Genomic DNA, 21,229 nt, shown 5'->3' with positions numbered 1-21,229 from the left:
GTTATATACTCTTATTTTGAAGGTCATGGGTTATTTGGGCACACAGGTGTAGCTATTTAATCAATGGGCATTCACTCAGTGACAGAACGCACCGGGAGGACACACGGTTTTTTACCTGGGAGTTAGACAGCAGCAGGCCAAGTTTTAACATCTTTTGTACCATCGTTTTAGCGCTGAAAATAAAACCTGCCTAAAAATGCACTTTTTCTGGCTGGACAATGGACTCAGTACCTGCACGCACTTTAACTCTCCGAGTAAGATTCGCTGCCCCGGTGCCCTCAGTGGCTTTTGATTTTATTGTTGTTGGTAGACATTTAGGCCACTATAACATGGATTGAAATACTGAAAGCATTAGCTTTCCTTTTAGCTTTGACATTTCAAATCTATTGAAATGTGAGTGAAAATCCATAACATTCATCATACCTATGCATACCTTGATTCTTTGAGTCCTTTTCTGCCACATTGCAGTCACAGCTAATGAATCAATGAATGCTGCTTTTGCAGGATTCTGCTGATTGTGTTCACAACACTATGACAGCCAAATATGCACTGATTACCTGGAAGAACAATTCAAGCACATAAGATCAGACTTTTTGACTCTAAAATACATTGACTGTTTCAAAGATGACTTGTAAAGCTGTAAAACCGATCTATCTATAGAGCAAAAATAAAGTTCAATAATATTAGAGCTGCTTTTCCAGCTCAATGTCAGGACCAACTCTGTTTAATGTCCCAGTAATATCATTTGGATGCCCCAGTTTTGGAGAGGAGGGCATGGACTTCTTTTCCTGCCCAAGCATCCTTAACATCTATCAGAATAATAAGAAAATGATGAAGAAAATTAAGTGAGGGGAAAAAAGCTAGTGACAGAGAAAATGTTCCATTTGTCTGTCAGAGCTTGGGTATATGTTGGTGTTTCTGCTGGCTGTAATGGCCGTATGGAATTTGGGTGGACTGTGGCTGCTGGGACAGCTGCTGGGGCAACTTATCATTTTATTCAACAAACTGCATGAATGAATACTGCCTTGTATGTTGATTTAGAAGAACACTGAGGACTAACTACTTGTGATACAAAAAATGCACTCAGAGCATCTTTTCTGTCATTTTTGTACACTGAGATAAATATTTCCTGAGGTTTCTATGGATTTAAAAACATTTTTGCCTTCTTGGACTGAACTCACCTTGATGGAATGAATTCTGTGCTTTTTAATAGAGTCACTGCTTACCTGAACACTGGGAAACCTGATGATGACATATTATGCTTGAGTAGCGCTTTTTAAAAAAAGCACATGTACACTTAATACCATGAGGATTTTTTATTATAGAATTTGAGCAAAATAAAAACAGAACTTAGGAGAAACTGTTTTTTCTTCCATGACCCTATTCCATAGTAATTCCATGTGGTTTCAGATTAGGGCTGACTTACCCACTTGTTGATATCCACTGACATCCCCCGCTCAATAAAACCTTTTGGAGATAGCATCTCTCATTTCTGTCTGGACACAGTCTGCCCCAGTGGGACTTGCATGAAAATCCACAAAGGTTTCATTGGCCTCATTAGCCCCACACACCACTTTGGTTTTCAGTGCTTTTGCAGTACCCTTGTGTCGCCAATAATAAAGCTCTCTTCCTAAATAATGAGAGGAAAAGGAGCAGTATTTCACAAACTGCTGCTCTTAAATGCATGATCCATACTGGATGGTATGCGTTATTATATGATACGCTTTCAGATAATGCTTGAAAAAAAGCCTTCATGTTAGTCTGACTGCAGAGATTACAAAGGTTTTATCTTGCAAAACATACCAACAACTTTAAGATTTCAATATTATTTGTAAAATATGATGAGACATAGAGTCCTGTATAATTTAATCATGACAGACAGAAACTGCTTCAGATGTGATTTTAGACAATTTTATTTGTTCCGTGTTTATTCTGTCACATTTGTGAAATGGTTATGACGTCATTGGTCTTACCTTCAGTGTCATACAGATGAAAGTTTCCTTGAAGTAATAAGTTTTCCGTCTTGGTGAACTTTGAGGGGTTACTCTTTTTTAGCTTCATATTGGACAATGAGTTTGTAATCTGTAGGATTCATTGCTAACTCTTTTTAATTGACAAAATCAAGGTTGATGATGCCGATCCTCGACCTGCTCCAAAATGCTGAAGGCTGACCTTGTGTCATTTGCAGAATTGATTGAAGAATCACGTGTTCTACACATGTAGACACCTGAGAAACTTTCATTATAGAGGAGGGATACATTTTCTGGCAGGCACAGTCAATCAGGCTGAAATAATGTGTATCCCCTATAACTTTAGCTGTGATTCATGAAACTAGTCCTAAGTCACAAGTTTTGTTGTGCATGACCACAAATGTCTGCAGAATAAACCACATGATGTTGGTACATCACCTGAGGAATATAGAGGGGGGTACATTTTCTGGCAGACGCAGTCAATCAGGCTGTAATTATGTGTCTCCCCCTCAAAAAATGTTCTGCTAGATCCTCCTGTATCATCATTTGTCTGTGTGGAGAATTTCTGAATAAATGCTATGAAGTTCTGATGATCAACAGAGGGGGAATTAAAAAAAATATCTGAAGATAAGACACCCTGTGGAAAGGAAAGTGAGTTACAGCAACAACTGTTGTTGGCAGTGCTGCAGTAAATTCATCAGAGTCTATAATTCCAGTGAAAAAGGTGGAATTGAGTGTGGCAGTATGTTCAAATGCTCACAGTGGTGTTGGTTTTACTGGATCAGAAGTTGGACAGATTGATCCTAACCAATGAATTACAGCACATTTGAATCTAGCACCCAGAGAGTATTGAGCCTACGTTTAGTTAGCAGGCTGATCGCCCAGCAACATGACGCTTTCCTACAAAAGGAGAAGGAAAAGACATTGTTAGGCAGCGCTGGGAATATTATTCATTGGGCAACACGCAATGTACAGCAAAAGCATTTATTTAGGTAGAAATGTCACGTGCTACATTAGCAAACATCTTTGAACAATCCACATTTTGTTTTATTCATAATCTACGCTGATATCTAAACATGGGATTATAGCTCCACCCTTCCAAATGCATGCGCGCTCCTGCAGCAAGAGATACACTTTCTATCGGGGGGAACTACTCTGGCACCACACCGGCGTCATTCCTGGTTGCTGCAGCCGTGCTTCCCCAGTTGCAGAGCGCCGGCACATGCCTCCACTCTGGCTGTCGTCCCCTCAATCCTGCCTTCCCCCCTCCCTCTCCGGTTGGGAGTTTCTGCTCATAGTTGGCATTTTAGTTTGTTAGTTTTTGTGAATAAAACCTGTTTAATTGTCGCTCTGCCTGCCGTCTGCTCTGTGCGACTCTCATTTGGGTTTGTTCTTGCCCCAAACCGTAACACCTGCTGTAAAACCTTCCTGTTTGTGGAACAAAGAGAAAAATTCCTCCAAAGAGGAAGCACAAGTTTAAGAGCAGCAGCTGATACAAAGTCTGATAAGTGACAAAGAGCTGCAGGACCTGATGAAGGCAGCAAATAAAGTCTGACAACACTCAACAACAAGCTCTTCATGTGTGGAACAAAGCAGAGTTGTGGGAGTCTGATGGGCTGATGAGACTAAAGTGGACTGTTTGGGCAGAACGTCTGGAGGCAGAAGGACCAGAAGAACAGCATCAACAGTCCTGTTGGTGGCTTTGAAGCTGCTAAACTGGAGCGTGTGAGCAGCATCATGGATTCTCTCCAACACCAGGACACTTAGAAGAACAATGTGAGGAAACTGAAGCTCACTGGACTTTCAGCAGGACCAGCATCCAAAGCAAACGTCCACCAAAGCCTGCTTCAGGAATCCTTCCTGGAAAGTCCTGGAGGGGCGTCTCAGTCCTGGATTTCAGTCCAGATGAAAATCATCACTGGGATTTCAAGGAAGCAGCAGCAGCTCAGAAGACAAAGAATATTATTGATCTGGAAGCTTCTACACACCAGGAACCAGCTGAAGGTGAAGAAGAGAGAAAGTAGCAGAAACATTTAGTGGAGCTCAGAAAGGTCAAAGGATGTTGACATTAAATATGAACTCTGAGCTCAACAAGCTGCTTCTGGACCTTTGAGGACTAAACTGGATTTCTACGTGATGCTGTAAAAATCCTTCACATGTGCTTCATTAAACTCTCTCTGGACACCAAGGCTTCAGCTGACATGTTTCCAGGACACTTTGTTCTCATCAGCTCAATGTGCTGCAGGTAGAGAAGATCAACAAGTTTGACTGCAGCTGGAAATAGAAAGAAAAGTCAAATCTAATCCTGCACTGAAACAAACATCCTGAAACTTACTGCACACTCTGCAACCTGACATCAACCTCCACACTGGAAAAAATATGTGGAAAGGAACGGTGAACATCTGGCAGCAAGGAGGCCAGAGGAAATGTTTGAAGAGAGAAACACAACATTTAAGAAGTGGAGAAAGTGAGAAAATGACAGAAAACATCTGTCACTTATTGGAATAGTTGTTGTTGAGGTGAAAACAGGAAAACAGTCATTTTTATTGGTCACACGTTGTACAACAACAATTTACTAGTTGGAAAAAGAAAGATTCTAAAATTGTAGAAATTAACACTTTTTTATCATTTTACACAGATTATCTGTAATTGAACTAAATCCTGCAAAACTGTCAAATCAAACAGTGGAATGCTTTGGAATCATTTCTGCCTTTAATAGAATTAATATATATCGTATACATATACATAGTTTGTCCTTCAGATTCTGGAAAAATGATATTTTTTGCTGATTTAAAGTCAATAAACAAGAGTGTGAGAGTTAAATGGTATAAAAGAACAAATGAACATTTATTAAAATAGTGAATTTTAATGTTCACATTATTCTACAGTTTTTTACAGCAAACATTCTGAATAAATGAACATTTTTTCTGTCATTTTATTCCAGATTATCTGTAATTTAACAAAACACAGCAAAAATGTAAATTAAGTGTCAAAATATTTCTCATTTTCAATCTTTAATAAACATAAATAGTCTTTAAAATGAGGACAAATATCTGTAAAATAATGTGACTTGTTGCTGATTAAAATAAAGTAAAAATGTTGTTAAAGAACAAATGACTATTTATTAAAATACCTAACCCTATTGATGTGGACATTATTTACAGTTGAACATGGAAGTTAATACTTTTCTGGGATTTTACTAGATATTGTTTGTAATTGAACAAAACAAACAGAACTGGTTGTAAAATAATGATCATTTTTTACAGTCATGGTATCATGTGAACATTAACGGGGAAATCTGTGTTTGTTTTGTTTCTTGTGAACTTAATTTAATGAGTTGAGTGAACTCTGAGCTGTTCATTCATTCAACTCAATATTTGAAGAAAAAATGCCTCAAGTTCTACAAATTCATGTTTTTAGTTCTAAAGTGGTTTGAAAAGAAAAATGAGACATTTTAAGTTGAAATAATTAGTAATTAGTAAAACTCCTGTATTTCTCTAAAGTAAACTAGAACAGATGAGTTGATTTGACTGAATGAATTCCTGATGTTTTACAGTGCAGTAACATGGTCCAGTCAGAGTCTCTACACACCAGCTGCTGCTGCTTCAACATCTGGATCATCAGGACACACTTCATCCTCTCAGCACAAACACCGTCCTGATCAGCATCACTTCCATCTGCAGAGAGAAGAAGAAAGAGCAGAGGAGATCAATGAGTTTGATCAGCAGCTCATCAGGACTTCAGTCGTGTTCAGAGCAGCAGCTTCATGTTAACGTGTTGGAGTGAACACACTGAGCTCCAAGCTCACACACTGCATGAAAAGCCAGACTATCAGTCCTGTGAATTACAGAAAACCTACCAAGTTCATGGCAGTTATCAGCAGTTCACAGGCTGTGAACTCCAGGTTTGTCTGTGATGTAAACTGCTGTAAACAGATCCTGATGTGGGGTTGGGGGGTGGGTGTGTGGGGCAAGAGGGGCATGAGACTTCACACCTAGGGCATTACAGAGGTGTGAAAAACTAATTAGCATCTGGCCTGTCTGTCTAGTGTTACTCAGGACACCCACTGGATGAAACGAGACAAATCATGACAGACAAAAAAACATGTCATGATTGGTTGATAGATCTGTTGCTATTGGTCAGCCCCTGGACCATGAAACCTAAAGGTGAGTGTCCACTCGATGTGATTTTCCTGCATGTAAACACGACACATCTAAAAATCACTCTCATGGTGGGCGGTCAGTAGCAGAGCACAACATTGTCACATGACAGCACTCGAGCAACAGCTGATCACTACGTGGTCATGTGACCGAGCTTTCAGCTTGATGGTCCGGCAGATGAATCGGTTAAACACAGCGGCTTGGCCACAAACTTTGTCTTTTATTATAAAAATCTTCAGCAAAAAATATTTCTGAAAGCATCTGAGGTGAGAAATAAGCTGTACAGCAGCTGTTCACTGAAGCTCAAACATTGTCATGTGACAATTTTGTGGCTCTCTAGTGACGTCCACCATGAGTGTGATTTTCAGATGCAGTTTGTTTACATGCAAGAAAATCACATCTAGTGGACATGTGGCTAAACACACCATGACAACAAGCTTGTGGCTCCTCTGATTGGCTGACTGCTGTCTCTGTGTTTCTGTCTCCATTCTGCTCTCAGCTTCACTGAGAAGCTGCAGGTTTACAGGAGACACTGGATCTTTGCTTTGATACTGACTGTGTTTAGTAGAAAACTGCTGGAAGCAGCAGAGACTGATGGAACCTTCTACTGACATCAGAGTCTTCAGGATGCAGTCTGGACTCTCCACAAGATCTAACAGATGTTTCACTGATGAATCCTTCAGCTTGTTTCCTCTCAGGTACAGATGTTCCAGATGTGAGGGGTTGGACTTCAGAGCTGAGACCAGAGAATCACAGCTGATCTCTGACAAACTGCAGCGAATCAATCTGAATAAAGAATAAAAGATGTGTATAAAATCATTGATGATCCATCAGATGTGTTCAGGTTCTGAATGTGCAGATCAACATTACTTTGTCCTCATCAATCAGCTTTTCTCTAAAAGCAGCAGAGTGACTTTGTCCTTCTGTTATTGTGGATCATCATCATGTCAGCCTTCTACACACATCATCCACATGTCAGCACAACATTCATCCACCTATTCATGTCCACACATCAATAACATGCTGCATCATCAACAGGATCAGGATCAGTCAAAGAAAACTCAACTCAACACAAACCAAAGAAATATTTCTACTTCAGTCAGTAAACTTTGTATAAACTGATCTGAGTTCAGAGGATCTTCTGGATCCAGATGTGACTCTTTAGTGCAAATTACAAACATTCATTTATTTTAACAACTAACACTGAATATTTTCTAATTTTTTCTGCAGAAAGGACGGAACTTTTGTCACAAGAAACTGATTTATCATAGAAAATATGAACCAGAGCAGATTTACAGCTTCATGGATGGAAGTTCTGTTGAACATAAATGAGCTTCAGTTGTCATTAAACACATCAGATCTACAACAGTAACAGACAGACAGTGAACTGACCTCAGAGTCTTCAGGATGCAGTCTGGACTCTCCAGAAAACCACTCAGATGTTTCACTCCTGAATCCTGCAGGTTGTTGTAGCTCAGGTCCAGATGTTCCAGATGGGAGGGGTTGGACTTCAGAGCTGAGACCAGAGAATCACAGCTGATCTCTGACAAACTGCAGCGCCACAATCTGAATAAAGAATAAAAGATGTGAGTTGAGGAGACAAAGTTCCTGCTTGAAATCATTCAGAGTTTCATCATGAGTTCAGAGCTGAAGAAGCTTCAGAATGTCCAAGTTTACAAAATGGAAACTCCAAACAGCTGAAGCCAACAGGATGCAGCTTCAAACAGTCCAACAGAAGCAGTGAAGAAGAGCTCTCATTAATATTAATGACAACATGCTGCTGCTTCAATAAAGACGGAGTGACTTCAGCTCTGAAACTCTGCAGCTCCACCAGTGGCTCCATCCACACAAACTCATGCTGAGCAACAAACACAAGGAAAAACACTCTGACATTTATTTCACTTTCTGCTCACAGCCACACAAACACACAAGAAGGAAACGTGGACAAAATGAGGCTCCAGACTCTAAAATATCTTCATGTTGTGGAACCATGGAGACGTTTCCATCAGGACTCTACATTCACATCATTTCATTCTTCATCCATCTGTCACTGATAGTGGAAAGTGTCCATCACAGTTTTCAGAGGACCAGGTGACGTCTTCAAACTCTTTTCTCAAACACAAACATCTTCACTTTTAATGACTCAAACCAGAGAAAAGAAGAAAATCAGCAGAAAGTGAAGCAGGAAATGTTCCCATTGCTCCTGATAAATGACTTCAACTCTTCATCAACTGTCACAACTTTCGCTGCTGGATTTTCTGCTCATTCAACAACTGATGGATCAGCTTCATGTTTCATCAGCAGATAAATCAAACGGCTGCATCTTGGATTTCAACATTTCACTTTCTCAAACATCACATGGCTTCATCCAAGTGTTGAACCAGCAGATGCTGAATATTAGTTTCTGTCTCTCAGGATGAAAAACTGCTTCAATTACAGCTCAAACTATCAGTCCACTGTTTGATGAGTCCATGAACAAAAGCTTTCAAACATTTACATCATGGTTTGACTCATTTATCCAGTAAAAACATCAAACTGCTTCCACTTTGTCCACTGTCAACACTCTCTGTTTTCTGTCACATTAAACTGAATATTTGTGCTTCTGGACTGTTGCTGGAACAAAACCAGACATTTGAAGACGTCACCTTCAACTCTGACAAACTGTTTACAACATTTGATAAACTAAACCAGTGAAACACCTGAAAGCTTCATCAGGAATAAAAACAGCTGCTAGTTGCTGCTGTCACTTTGAATGAAAGAGAAACATGAGGTCAGATATGAGCTGAAGATCACGTGTGTCAGAGTTTCACAGTCAATTATTCACTGGAGGATTTTTCTGCTTTTATTCAGCTTTGAAATGTGCAGCTCAACATTTCTCTGCCACAGTCCAAGGACTAAAGCAGAGAAGAAGAAAACAGACGTTACCATGAAGATCCTCAGTGTGGATCAGTAGAACATCAGCCTGATGGCTGCAGTTTAGAGTCACCACAACTTTACATCACATTCATCTCAGCACACAAAGAAAACATGATGTCTGACCCCAGAGTCTTCAGGATGCAGTCTGGACTCTCCAGAAAACCACTCAGATGTTTCACTCCTGAATCCTTCAGGTTGTTCCAGCTCAGGTCCAGATGTTCCAGATGGGAGGGGTTGGACTTCAGAGCTGAGACCAGAGAATCACAGCTGATCTCTGACAACCTGCAGCTCTTCAATCTGAATAAAGAATAAAAGATGTGTATAAAATCATTGATGATCCATCAGATGTGTTCAGGTTCTGAATGTGCAGATCAACATTACTTTGTCCTCATCAATCAGCTTTTCTCTAAAAGCAGCAGAGTGACTTTGTCCTTCTGTTATTGTGGATCATCATCATGTCAGCCTTCTACACACATCATCCACATGTCAGCACAACATTCATCCACCTATTCATGTCCACACATTGTAGTAAGACATCCAGTTTTTAAGTGATTCAACATTCCACAGCAGATTTCCTACTTAGATAACAACGAAACTCTCTCTCCCAAAGACCTAAGTAAACAGCCCAAAGTGCTTTTTTATGACCAGAGAGAGACCTGCATCATTTCAGAGACATCTCTACTATCTACCAGGACACCCTAAATTCATGCTTATGATGACGTTGCCATAGCGACAGACTTCATGACTCGGCGATCCGCCGAGGATTGAAGCTCCGTTCAAGACGCAACGTGGTCCCAGCCGGAACGAACCCTGAGCGACCCGTTCTCCAACAAAGTAAGCCAGCAAACGCATTGGTGTGATCTGAATTATTGGGTTGACGTCTCAAAATAGCTTGAAATCTTCCTCAAATAGCTCCTGAAATCTTCCTTTTAATAACTCCGTTTAGTCACCTATCAGTCGTTCATTTTTCCAAATTATTAATCATCTCGTCATACCTTCAGCGGTCTGATTACTCAGTCCATAATCCTGGTTAGAAATGCAAATCTGAATAATTAACACACACACACACACACACACACACACACACACACACACACACACACACACACACACACACATTATACTTATTACTGTATTAATCACTGTTTTGTTATTAGTTTTAGTCAATAAATATCTTTCATTTAGACCAAAATTACAGTCTCTTTTGCGTTTATATGTGTTGACTGGGGTCAATGTTTTTCGAGGATTCTCGACATTCAGATATTAGACTGACTAGCTAATCAAAATTTTCAATCCATTGATAATATTTTTATTAAGATTAATAATTTCCCAGTAAATAGACTGGGTGGTGCCCCGATTAATAAACTATCAACGAGTGCAGACTTATTAAATTAACGTTTAATAAGGCAATATTGCTACAACATCAATAACATGCTGCATCATCAACAGGATCAGGATCAGTCAAATAAAACTCAACTCAACACAAACCAAAGAAATATTTATACTTCAGTCAGTAAACTTTGTATAAACTGATCTGAGTTCAGAGGATCTTCTGGATCCAGATGTGACTCTTTAGTGGAAATTACAAACATTCATTTACTTCAACAACTAACACTGAACATTTTTAGAGGTTTCTATTTTTTTATATCCCTAATTAATCCCACGAGGGGAAATTCTGAGTTTCTAAAACACACACTTGATTTTTGTCACAACAAGCTGAATTCAAAACAGAAAATATGAACCAGAGCAGATTTACAGCTTCATGGATGGAAGTTCTGTTGAACATAAATGAGCTTCAGTTGTCATTAAACACATCAGATCTACAACAGTAACAGACTGACAGTGAACTGACCCCAGAGTCTTCAGGATGCAGTCTGGACTCTCCAGAAAACCACTCAGATGTTTCACTCCTGAATCCTGCAGGTTGTTTCCACTCAGGTCCAGATGTTCCAGATGGGAGGGGTTGGACTTCAGAGCTGAGACCAGAGAATCACAGCTGATCTCTGACAACCTGCAGCCAATCAATCTGAATAAAGAATAAAAGATGTGTATAAAATCATTGATGATCCATCAGATGTGTTCAGGTTCTGAATGTGCAGATCAACATTACTTTGTCCTCATCAATCAGCTTTTCTCTAAAAGCAGCAGAGTGACTTTGTCCTTCTGTTATTGTGGATCATCATCATGTCAGCCTTCTACACACATCATCCACATGTCAGCACAACATTCATCCACCTATTCATGTCCACACATCAAGCTGTAATGCAGGCATGTGCAGAGGTGGGGGGTGGGGGGGCTGAAGCACCTGCACATTTTGCCTTGATGCTCAAAGTGCCCTTTTTTATTTTTTTTAATTCTATTTAAGTTTATTTAATTTAGTTTTTTATTTGTGTGTGTGTGTGTGTGTGTGTGTGTGTGTGTGTGTGTGTGTGTGTGTGTGTGTGTGTGTGTGTAAACGTATTTGAGGCTCAAAATAATAAATAAAACAAAAATACTAATAACTCAGATCTCCCCTCCACAGTCACATGATCTACGTCTCTCTCTGACGTGTCCTGAGCTCAGCGCTGCTCGTCTAGAAACCAGAGACCCGAGGGAGGACTTCAACAACTGATGGTCCTGATGGTCCAGTGAGGAGGTTCTGCAGCGTTATTCCTTTGAGTACGGTGTATTTTAGCAAGATGACTGATGAAGTGAAGTGAGCATCCTGTGTGTGTGTCTGACTCTAACACACCTCTCATCAGTTCTAGCTGCTAGTTAACCACACAGTGCTGAGAGGATAAAGTATGCCAGGCTTCTTTTTCTTTCTCTATGTTTCTGTTGTCATGGGCAAAGTGCATCAGAGAGATGTATTATTTTACTGTCAGTGAGCTGCAGTGTGTTTCCTGTTTCTAGAGGTAATGAGGCAGAGGTTATTTATTTCACTAAAACTATGGACATGAATTTTCACATCATTTTGGACTATTGCAGTATAAATACAATATGTCGTTCAGTATAGCCTTCTTTAACCCTTGCCTCAGGTTAAATCAGGACCAGCTCTCCGTTTAAAGGGTTAGATTCTATCTGCCTATTAGTATTCCACCTAACAGGTTTCAGCAGAATAATTAAGCTGGTGTCGAGGAATACTCGCCTCGGTCCTAACTGTCTTCTTCCAAACGTCTTACCCCTCTTACTCCAATAAATACTCTCTTACTAAGCAGCCCTCCTAAGTAGTAGAATTGATTTATTGACCACGTTTGTTAACGACAGCTTTCCTCTTAAAACTGTGGCACTTGTTGATATTCCTAGGTTCGTTTTAGAGGTTTGGAAAACTAACCTCAGGGGTAATGTTTAAATAACTAGTTGGATTAAAGTAACCTTTAAGAACCATTAGATTTAATGCACACAATCAACTTAACTTTTTACCACTTTGCAGAATAGGTGAATCATAATCATTTCATTAGACTTCTCTTTAAATGCAATATAGCGTTTTATTGAGCAAATTTAGCAAGAGCACAGCATCAATTCATGATTAAACAATTAATTATTTCTGATTAAACATGAGACTAAAGTAAATAAATTGAGCGTACCTGACAATCTTCTCTAATTATTAAATTTAGGAGAGAGAGCGAACAGCGTGGCCTTAGCTGCCACACCCGGTCTTGACCTGCGTCTAGTTGAACTCCTCTGTGGACCAGCAGACTCGGTACGAAGTCTTCTTTGTGGGTGGAGGGTGTTCTTCATAGGCAGGGGGAGTGGAGAGGTCCCGATAGCCAATCGTTGGTCTGGCAGTTATCTTTAGTAGCAGCTGGAACACAAGTGCGGGCGTCTCAGCTGTCTTCTCAGTCGGATGGTGGTGGTGGAAAGCCCCCGTCTCATCAGGCTGCGGTGGGTCACTGGGTCCTCCAGCCCCTGGAGTGGAGCAGCCCTCTGCTGCTTCCTCCTGTGCCTCTCTGGATGTCGTAGGTGCTGTCTTCTCTTCATCTCTTTGGAAAACTGCAGACCTCTCAGGACTCTCCGTCTGGCAGAGTGTGGTCTTCGCTTGTTGAACAAAGTTAGAACAACTTTGCTTCCAACAATGTTCTCAGCGAACTCTGGAGCCTAAGTCCTGCGTTGTCTTCACGTCTCTTGGGCAAAAGGGTCCGGTGTCGACTCTTCAGAACTTTGGCGATGCTCTCCGGCAGCTCCGGCGAGCAGCATCTCTCCCCTCCGGGGGAGAACTCCCAACTCAGTGTCTGTGTCTCTGGGTTTTATACCCTAGCTCGACTTCAGCTTAGCACATACACATTTTCACACACAATTCTAACTAATAGGTACGCCCAGGTAATTAATTCATAGGTTTAAGACACAACCTTCTTCCTATCACGCATACATCATTCTTTCCATCTTTTCTGTTAACACATCCACTTGTTACACACACTTCAGTTGTCATGACAATGTAGGCCTGAGCCCATCCTGTCATCCTGTGGAAACTCCAAGTTCCTCATTTCTGAGGAGACTTCTGCTTTTCCCATCCTGTCTGCACACAGCTCAGAACAGCACAGATTACTTCCATTCAAAACTCACTTAGTTACACTGAATCACTTCTTTAAATCATTTTTCTTAGCATGATCAAATAACTTATTTTAAATCATTCTCTTCTATAGCAATCATCATTTCCAGAATGTATATCAGCCTATTAAAATCATTCTTGCATCAAACATAAGCATAATCATGTGGTTAACTTATATAGTTTCTCATTTTAACTTTTCATTGGTTTGCTTAAAGCTTTTATTTAGGTGGTGGTTGCTCCTGGGATCTCAAATAACTAGGCCCCACTTGACAAATAATAATAATAAATAGAAAAATGTGTGATTTTCTCAACCTCTCATTTAAAGATATCAGTACTTGTTTATAACATTTGTATAAATAGACAAATTAAATATAATATGCATAAATATAAAATATAGAACTTTTATAGCTTTGCTGTCTTGTGCAAAGTGGATAGTCAAATTGAATAAAAGCACAAACACATTTAAATACATGATTTATGTTTCTTTTTTTAACTTTATTATTGGCACTATGAATAATAAAGGGCAGATTATAAATCAGCATCATGGAGCAAATCCATGTCTATACAGTAAATGTCTGGAAAAGGTATGAAATTTAAAAGCAAGGACTCCAAGAAGAGTAGCCACAGTTAAACAGTCCAGTGTCTAATGGGGATCTAAATTCAACTTTAAAATAACAATTTGAAGGACTTGATGGTGGCCATATGAGGGTTTGAACCACTGACCTTCCAATCAGCAGTCCAGAGACTTAACCATTGTTCCACTGCTTCCATGTTATATTCTACATGAATATGGGTTCCTACAATTCAGCTGGAATTATCAGGTATGTTTCTGTACGGTGTTTCACATTCATGCTCCATGTGCCCCCTTTAAACTTGGAGCACCTGCCCCTCCAAAGGCCTCTGCACGGCCCTGCTGTAATGAGCAGCGAAAGTCAAAACAGAACTCTGGTTCACGTCACTTGACAAACAAAAATAGTCCTGCTTTATGAACAAAATGCAATAAGATTTGGTTTGCAAACACTTTAAACAAATAAGGTACTTTTTAACAGCAGTATTTCCTTTACACAGCAACAGTTAAAATATTTCTTTTAAACCTCAACTTAAACAATAATGGAGTCAAATTAGTGGTGGGACGACAATAAGACAGTTAATTAATTAGAGGCTTTGTGATTGTTTAATCTCCATTTATGGCATTTTTGTCAAATAACTATCTGACACAATAAGTAAAGTTAAAATTAAATTTTACTAAATTTCAAATAAATTTTGGTTGACAATTGAATAGATGAATAGACAAATACGTGAACTTAAAAACAAAAATGTTTGTTTCATTTACATTTATCTACATTTTTCATCTGTCTGCTACATTCACAGATTACTGCAAACTCAAAGTGACATTAGAGCAATTACATTTAACATTAGAAGATTTTTTGTTCACTCAAGCTCTTTCAATGTCTTGAAAAGTGGTCTATTATGGGATGGCTACACTGGTTGCCGGTACCAGGACTGTCATAGCTAACGTTAGCTCTGGTGCTAACAGCAACATGTTTTACATTGAAGTGATCTGTCGACTTTAAGTGCTGCAGTGATCAGAAAACTAAAACTACGCTTTTATCCAAGCTGCCATCGGTAAGATTTTTAAAAGAACATTTTCCAGCCAACAAGCTCAATGAGGTCTGGTCTTCCATCACTGTTCACCAAACTTTCTTGTGGCTGATTCACTCTGCTTCCTGTGCATCTTGTTCACGACTGGAAAACAGACTTTAGGTTCATTAGGTTCAGTGTTTCTGGTGTGACAGAAATTATGGAACTCAGAAAGGTGGGATTAAATTAAATGCATTATTTTTTTAAGGTGTTTTTTTTCTGTAACTAATTAATCAAAGTTATTGCATTAAAAACCAAGTAAAATCAACATAACGCTACAGAACTCTACTCTCCACGCCACCGGTCTCCACACTGACAGTGACCCAAAAACGAAGGATTCACTTCATGAGATCAGCTCACACTAACATCAGCTTCAGCTTCTGACTGACACTAATCAAGTCAAAGTCCACCAAAGTTCCATATAGTTGAATATATAGAAAAAGCATCAACAGACAGTGAACTGACCTGAGAGTCTCCAGTTTACAGTTTGGACTCTGCAGTCCATCACAAAGATGCTTCACTCCTGAATCCTGCAGGTTGTTTCCACTCAGGTCCAGTTCTATCAGATGGGAGGGGTTGGACTTCAGAGCTGAGGCCACGACTTCATAGTGACTCTCTGAGAGTTCACAGTCAGAAAGTCTGTTATGAGACATAAATGACAAAACATGTTATTATGAAAAACACTTTAGATTTCCTTCATGCATTTGAAGCAGAACATTTGGACACATCAGTGGTTCAGCTGATCTTCTCTGTGTTTGACATGAAACTGAATTCTCATCAGCCTCTCTCACACCTGCACACTTTGAATCTGGAATCATTTGATATAAATCTATAGAATGTAAATGTTGAATCTGCAGATGGAGGACAGAAGATGGAGTTCCATTCAGGCTTCCATACTGTCCACAGTCTGTCAGTGTGATCTGATCCCACATCTGACTCCACAAAGTTCTCAGGAGAACATCTGGATCAGGAGAACATTTTCTGTCCTGTTTTTACTGGATTCAGGATATTGTGACTGAGTTGAGCTCAGTGAACATTTGAAGTAGAAAGATGATGATGTCTCTGCTGTGGACCTGCTGCTGTCAGCTTCACCTCCATCACTCAACATTTACAGTCTGCTGTCAAACGCTACACAAACCAAACTGATCACTGGACAACATCACACCTGAACATCATTAATATGAACATCAGGAAACATTCTGATGTGATGACAGACCACTGAGTCAACTTTTGTCCTCAACGTTCTTTTATGAACATCTGAAAAACTTGTTCAGCAAAAACACAAAGAACAAACCAGTAAAGTTGAATCATTTCCACCATAAAGTCTCACAAACATGTTATCAGGGTTTGGAGCATTAAAAACACAACTCTGAGTAGGGCTGCACGATTATGGCCAAAATGATAATCATGATTATTTTGATCAATATTGTAATCACGATTATTAATCACTGTTGTTCATCATGTTACAGAAAATATCTGTATTTTTATTGCTCTACTTTTAAGAGAACAATATATGAAGCGTTTTCAGTGCAAAATGAAACTTTAAATAAGAATAAATGATAAATAATAGTAAAATAAAATTTGCTCAAGAATTTAAAATTTACCAAGAGATAACTGAAAAAAAGTGCTCTTCAGAGTGCAATCACAAAGTGCAACTCAATGGAAACAATTACACTTTGGAGAAATAATTGCGTGAGGGGATCACATATTTATTGTTCTGTGTTTTGACTATTTTTCTGAAGCCCTCATTGCTCGCTGTATTTATTGGACACATGTCTTTGGCCAAATAAAACCATATTGCGTCCGTTATCTCTGTGTGTGTTTGGGAGGTAGCTGATACGGTGTTGCCCGATGCAGGGTCGCTGTAATGGTTGTCTGGGTTGCCGCTGGACACGGACGGGGATTTTGTGAATCAACGTTAGCTTTAGCCTTCATGCATTCCTCGTATTTGCGTTTGTGATGTTTTTTCAGATGGTTAAATAGATTAGTTGTGTTACTGTGCGGGGCAGACACAACTCTGCTACACTCTTTACATATGACTTGTTCTTGTTTAACGTCACTTGCCCTGAATCCGAAACAAGTCCAGACGATGGATGCTGATCCGTTTGGAGGCACTAGCTCCTCACCATGATGCTCCTCATCTCCAAATGCTGCTGTACTTTCTTCTCTAGACATGACTCGCTCTCATCAGCCCAGTCCACTCAGTGATTTGAGGCTGCCGCTGCCTGCAGGGGGCGCTCGCTTGTTCTTTAGGCAGCTTAATGAAGCCTTAACCATGTGTTCGCCTCCTGGTGGTTGGCTGACTACTGGTTGACAAGGCGCTTGATAAGATATGCACCAGAGCCCACATTTTAAATGTAAATATCACCAACGATCAGGTTAATTTAATTGTGGCAGCCAAAATCGTGATCGCGATCAAAATGCGATTAATTGTGCAGCCCTAACTCTGAGCTTTGTGTGAATCAGATCTCTGGAAACAGTCTGATTTCTACCATTCTGCTCTGATATATTCACACCTCTGAGCATTTCCTGATACCACTCTTCTCTGCAGCAACAAGACACAAAACACCAGAGTTTCTCTCTGAGGAACTGAACATCAGGAAAGATGTCACATCTGGATTCTGGAACACCACTTCCCTCTAGAAAATCAACAGCTGAGTTCAGGTCAATAAAATGCTCCATGATTCAGTTCAACACATTTTGCGGTCTGTCAACAGACAAAATTTACAAAGAGAAGAAATACAGAGAAATTCAAGAAAACTTCATAAACAGCTGATAATATTTAACATCAGAGATAATACAGATGCTATTCTAAACTCTAAAGAAGAGTGAGAATAATCAGCTAAAAGCTGTTTGTCTGATCATATAAAACCACTTTCAGAAGCTCCTCATGTCAAAAGAACTTCAGTGAAAACTGTCAAATACTCAACATGTTGTGATGAAATGATGCTGTGATAAAACCTGGACCAGAACCTCTACAGTATATTCTGAAATAAACAGTACAGACTATTACTCACATCTGTTATCTGACTGTCAGTATTATTGGTCATTAATAGTGAGACAAATGTTAAGTAGTGAATTATGTTGATGTTTATTTCTGATAATTAGAGATGTTAACTGAATAGTCGGGGATGTCTGATCTAGATGTACTTTGACTTCAATAATGTTCTCAATGTCAAACAGAGTCATCTCTCTAAAACAAACCTCAGTCTGCCTGAGTCAGTTCAAAATCAAATACAGACTAAAACATGTCACTCTAGAGGAACTTTCTGCTGATGGATTTCAGTCTGACAGGTTGGAAACAGGACATTCACATTCCTGCTGCTGGAACTACTTTCTTCTGTGCATCCAGCAAATCCTCCTTTTGAAACACTTTAAAAAGTTCCAGTGGGACCATGAGCTCTACTGACTTCACCTTAATTGTAGCATCCAGCCTGAGCCTCCACCTCCTCTAATACACCTGCTGTCTGCATCCAGCTGCTGCACAACAACTGCATCCTTTCATCACCATCATTGTATTCACGTCGTTTTGAGTTTATGTTACAGAAATGAACAGGAAGCGACATTGATATTATGTCTATAATTTATGGAAAAGGGGGTGGGATTAAATAAGTTTGCTTCTTCCCACTCCGTTTCAGGCATTCTATGTGTGTTATGTGAGCACATGTATTACCTGTCCAGTTACTGTTGTGTAAATGATACCTGCATTGAAATCATGTTGTGTGAAAGTCATTGCCTGAAATAAACTATTAACTAACTAACTAACTTATTTATAACATTTGTATATATAGACAAATATAAAATGCAGAAATATAAAATATAGAACTTTTATACCTTTGCTGTCTTGTGCAAAGTGGATAGTCAAACTGAATAAAAGCACAAACACATTTAAATACATGATTTATGTTTCTTTTTTAACTTTATTATTAGCACTATGAATAATAAAGGGCAGATTATAAATCAGCATCATGGAGCAAATCCATGTCTATACAGTAAATGTCTGGAAAAGGAATGAAATTTAAAAGCAAGGACTCCAAGAAGAGTAGCCACAGTTAAACAGTCCAGTGTCTAATGGGGATCTAAATTCAACTTTAAAATAACAATTTGAAGGACTTGATGGTGGCCATATGAGGGTTTGAACCACTGACCTTCCAATCAGCAGTCCAGAGACTTAACCATTGTTCCACTGCTTCCATGTTATATTCTACATGAATATGGGTTCCTACAATTCAGCCGGAATTATCAGGTATGTTTCTGTACGGTGTTTCACATTCATGCTCCATGTGCCCCCTTTAAACTTGGAGCACCTGCCCCTCCAAAGGCCTCTGCACGGCCCTGCTGTAATGAGCAGCAAAAGTCAAAACAGAACTCTGGTTCACGTCACTTGACAAACAAAAATAGTCCTGCTTTATGAACAAAAATGCAATAAGATTTGGTTTGCAAACACTTTAAACAAATAAGGTACTTTTTAACAGCAGTATTTCCTTTACACAGCAACAGTTAAAATATTTCTTTTAAACCTCAACTTAAACAATAATGTAGTCAAATTAGTGGTGGGACGACAATAAGACAGTTAATTAATTAGAGGCTTTGTGATTGTTTAATCTCCATTTATTGCATTTTTGTCAAATAACTATCTGACACAATAAGTAAAGTTAAAATTAAATTTTCCAAAATTTCAAATAAACTTTGGTTGAGAATTGAATAGATGAATAGACATATACGTGAACTTAAAAAACAAAAATGTTTGTTTCATTTACATTTATCTACATTTTTCATCTGTCTGCTACATTCACAGATTACTGCAAACTCAAAGTGACATTAGAGCAATTACATTTAACATTAGAAGATTTTTTGTTCACTCAAGCTCTTTCAGTGTCTTGAAAAGTGGTCTATTATGGGATGGCTACACTGTTTGCCGGTACCAGGACTGTCATAGCTAACGTTAGCTCTGGTGCTAACAGCAACATGTTTTACATTGAAGTGATCTGTCGACTTTAAGTGCTGCAGTGATCAGAAAACTAAAACTACGCTTTTATCCAAGCTGCCATCGGTAAGATTTTTAAAAGAACATTTTCCAGCCAACAAGCTCAATGAGGTCTGGTCTTCCATCACTGTTCACCAAACTTTCTTGTGGCTGATTCACTCTGCTTCCTGTGCATCTTGTTCACGACTGGAAAACAGACTTTAGGTTCATTAGGTTCAGTGTTTCTGGTGTGACAGAAATTATGGAACTCAGAAAGGTGGGATTAAATTAAATGCATTATTTTTTTATGTGTTATTTTTTATGTAACTCATTAATCAAAGTTATTGCATTAAAATCCAAGTAAAATCAACATAACGCTACAGAACTCTACTCTCCACGCCACCGGTCTCCACACTGACAGTGACCCAAAAACGAAGGATTCACTTCATGAGATCAGCTCACACTAACATCAGCTTCAGCTTCTGACTGACACTAATCAAGTCAAAGTCCACCAAAGTTCCATATAGTTGAATATATAGAAAAAGCATCAACAGACAGTGAACTGACCTGAGAGTCTCCAGTTTACAGTTTGGACTCTGCAGTCCATCACAAAGATGCTTCACTCCTGAATCCTGCAGGTTGTTCCAGCTCAGGTCCAGTTCTATCAGATGGGAGGGGTTGGACTTCAGAGCTGAGGCCACGACTTCACAGTGACTCTCTGAGAGTCCACAGTTAGAAAGTCTGTTATGAGACATAAATGACAAAACATGTTATTATGAAAAACACTTTAGATTTCCTTCATGCATTTGAAGCAGAACATTTGGACACATCAGTGGTTCAGCTGATCTTCTCTGTGTTTGACATGAAACTGAATTCTCATCAGCCTCTCTCACACCTGCACACTTTGAATCTGGAATCATTTGATATAAATCTATAGAATGTAAATGTTGAATCTGCAGATGGAGGACAGAAGATGGAGTTCCATTCAGGCTTCCATACTGTCCACAGTCTGTCAGTGTGATCTGATCCCACATCTGACTCCACAAAG

General features: G+C 39.3%; 2 protein-coding genes across 31 annotated transcripts in view; both read right to left on the bottom strand.

Annotated features, from left to right (window-relative positions):
• The window catches only part of LOC127531987 (gastrula zinc finger protein XlCGF8.2DB-like), a 387,969-nt gene that overhangs the window by 192,494 nt on the left and 174,246 nt on the right, over window positions 1-21,229 (bottom strand). The gene's annotated exons all lie outside the window — the stretch shown is intronic.
• Window positions 4,661-21,229, bottom strand: part of LOC127531968 (ribonuclease inhibitor-like) — a 29,432-nt gene continuing 12,863 nt past the window's right edge. For 2 of the 14 annotated variants that reach the window (XM_051942685.1, XM_051942691.1), the window contains 7 exons: window positions 20,749-20,922; window positions 15,681-15,854; window positions 10,899-11,072; window positions 9,170-9,343; window positions 7,523-7,696; window positions 6,732-6,916; window positions 4,661-5,647 (listed from right to left, as the gene is read on the bottom strand). In XM_051942685.1, the coding sequence (XP_051798645.1) occupies window positions 5,478-5,647; window positions 6,732-6,916; window positions 7,523-7,696; window positions 9,170-9,343; window positions 10,899-11,072; window positions 15,681-15,854; window positions 20,749-20,922 (1,225 nt within the window). In that variant the 3' untranslated portion in view covers window positions 4,661-5,477. The remainder of the gene's footprint in view (window positions 5,648-6,731; window positions 6,917-7,522; window positions 7,697-9,169; window positions 9,344-10,898; window positions 11,073-15,680; window positions 15,855-20,748; window positions 20,923-21,229) is intronic. The other 12 variants (XM_051942689.1, XM_051942697.1, XM_051942686.1 and 9 more) reach the window with 11 other exon arrangements.

This window comes from Acanthochromis polyacanthus, chromosome 22 (assembly GCF_021347895.1).
Source record: "Acanthochromis polyacanthus isolate Apoly-LR-REF ecotype Palm Island chromosome 22, KAUST_Apoly_ChrSc, whole genome shotgun sequence".
Classification (NCBI taxonomy): Eukaryota; Metazoa; Chordata; class Actinopteri; family Pomacentridae; genus Acanthochromis; species Acanthochromis polyacanthus.
Note: the sequence above shows the minus strand (reverse complement) of the source record. Positions and strands in the feature narration are given on the sequence as shown.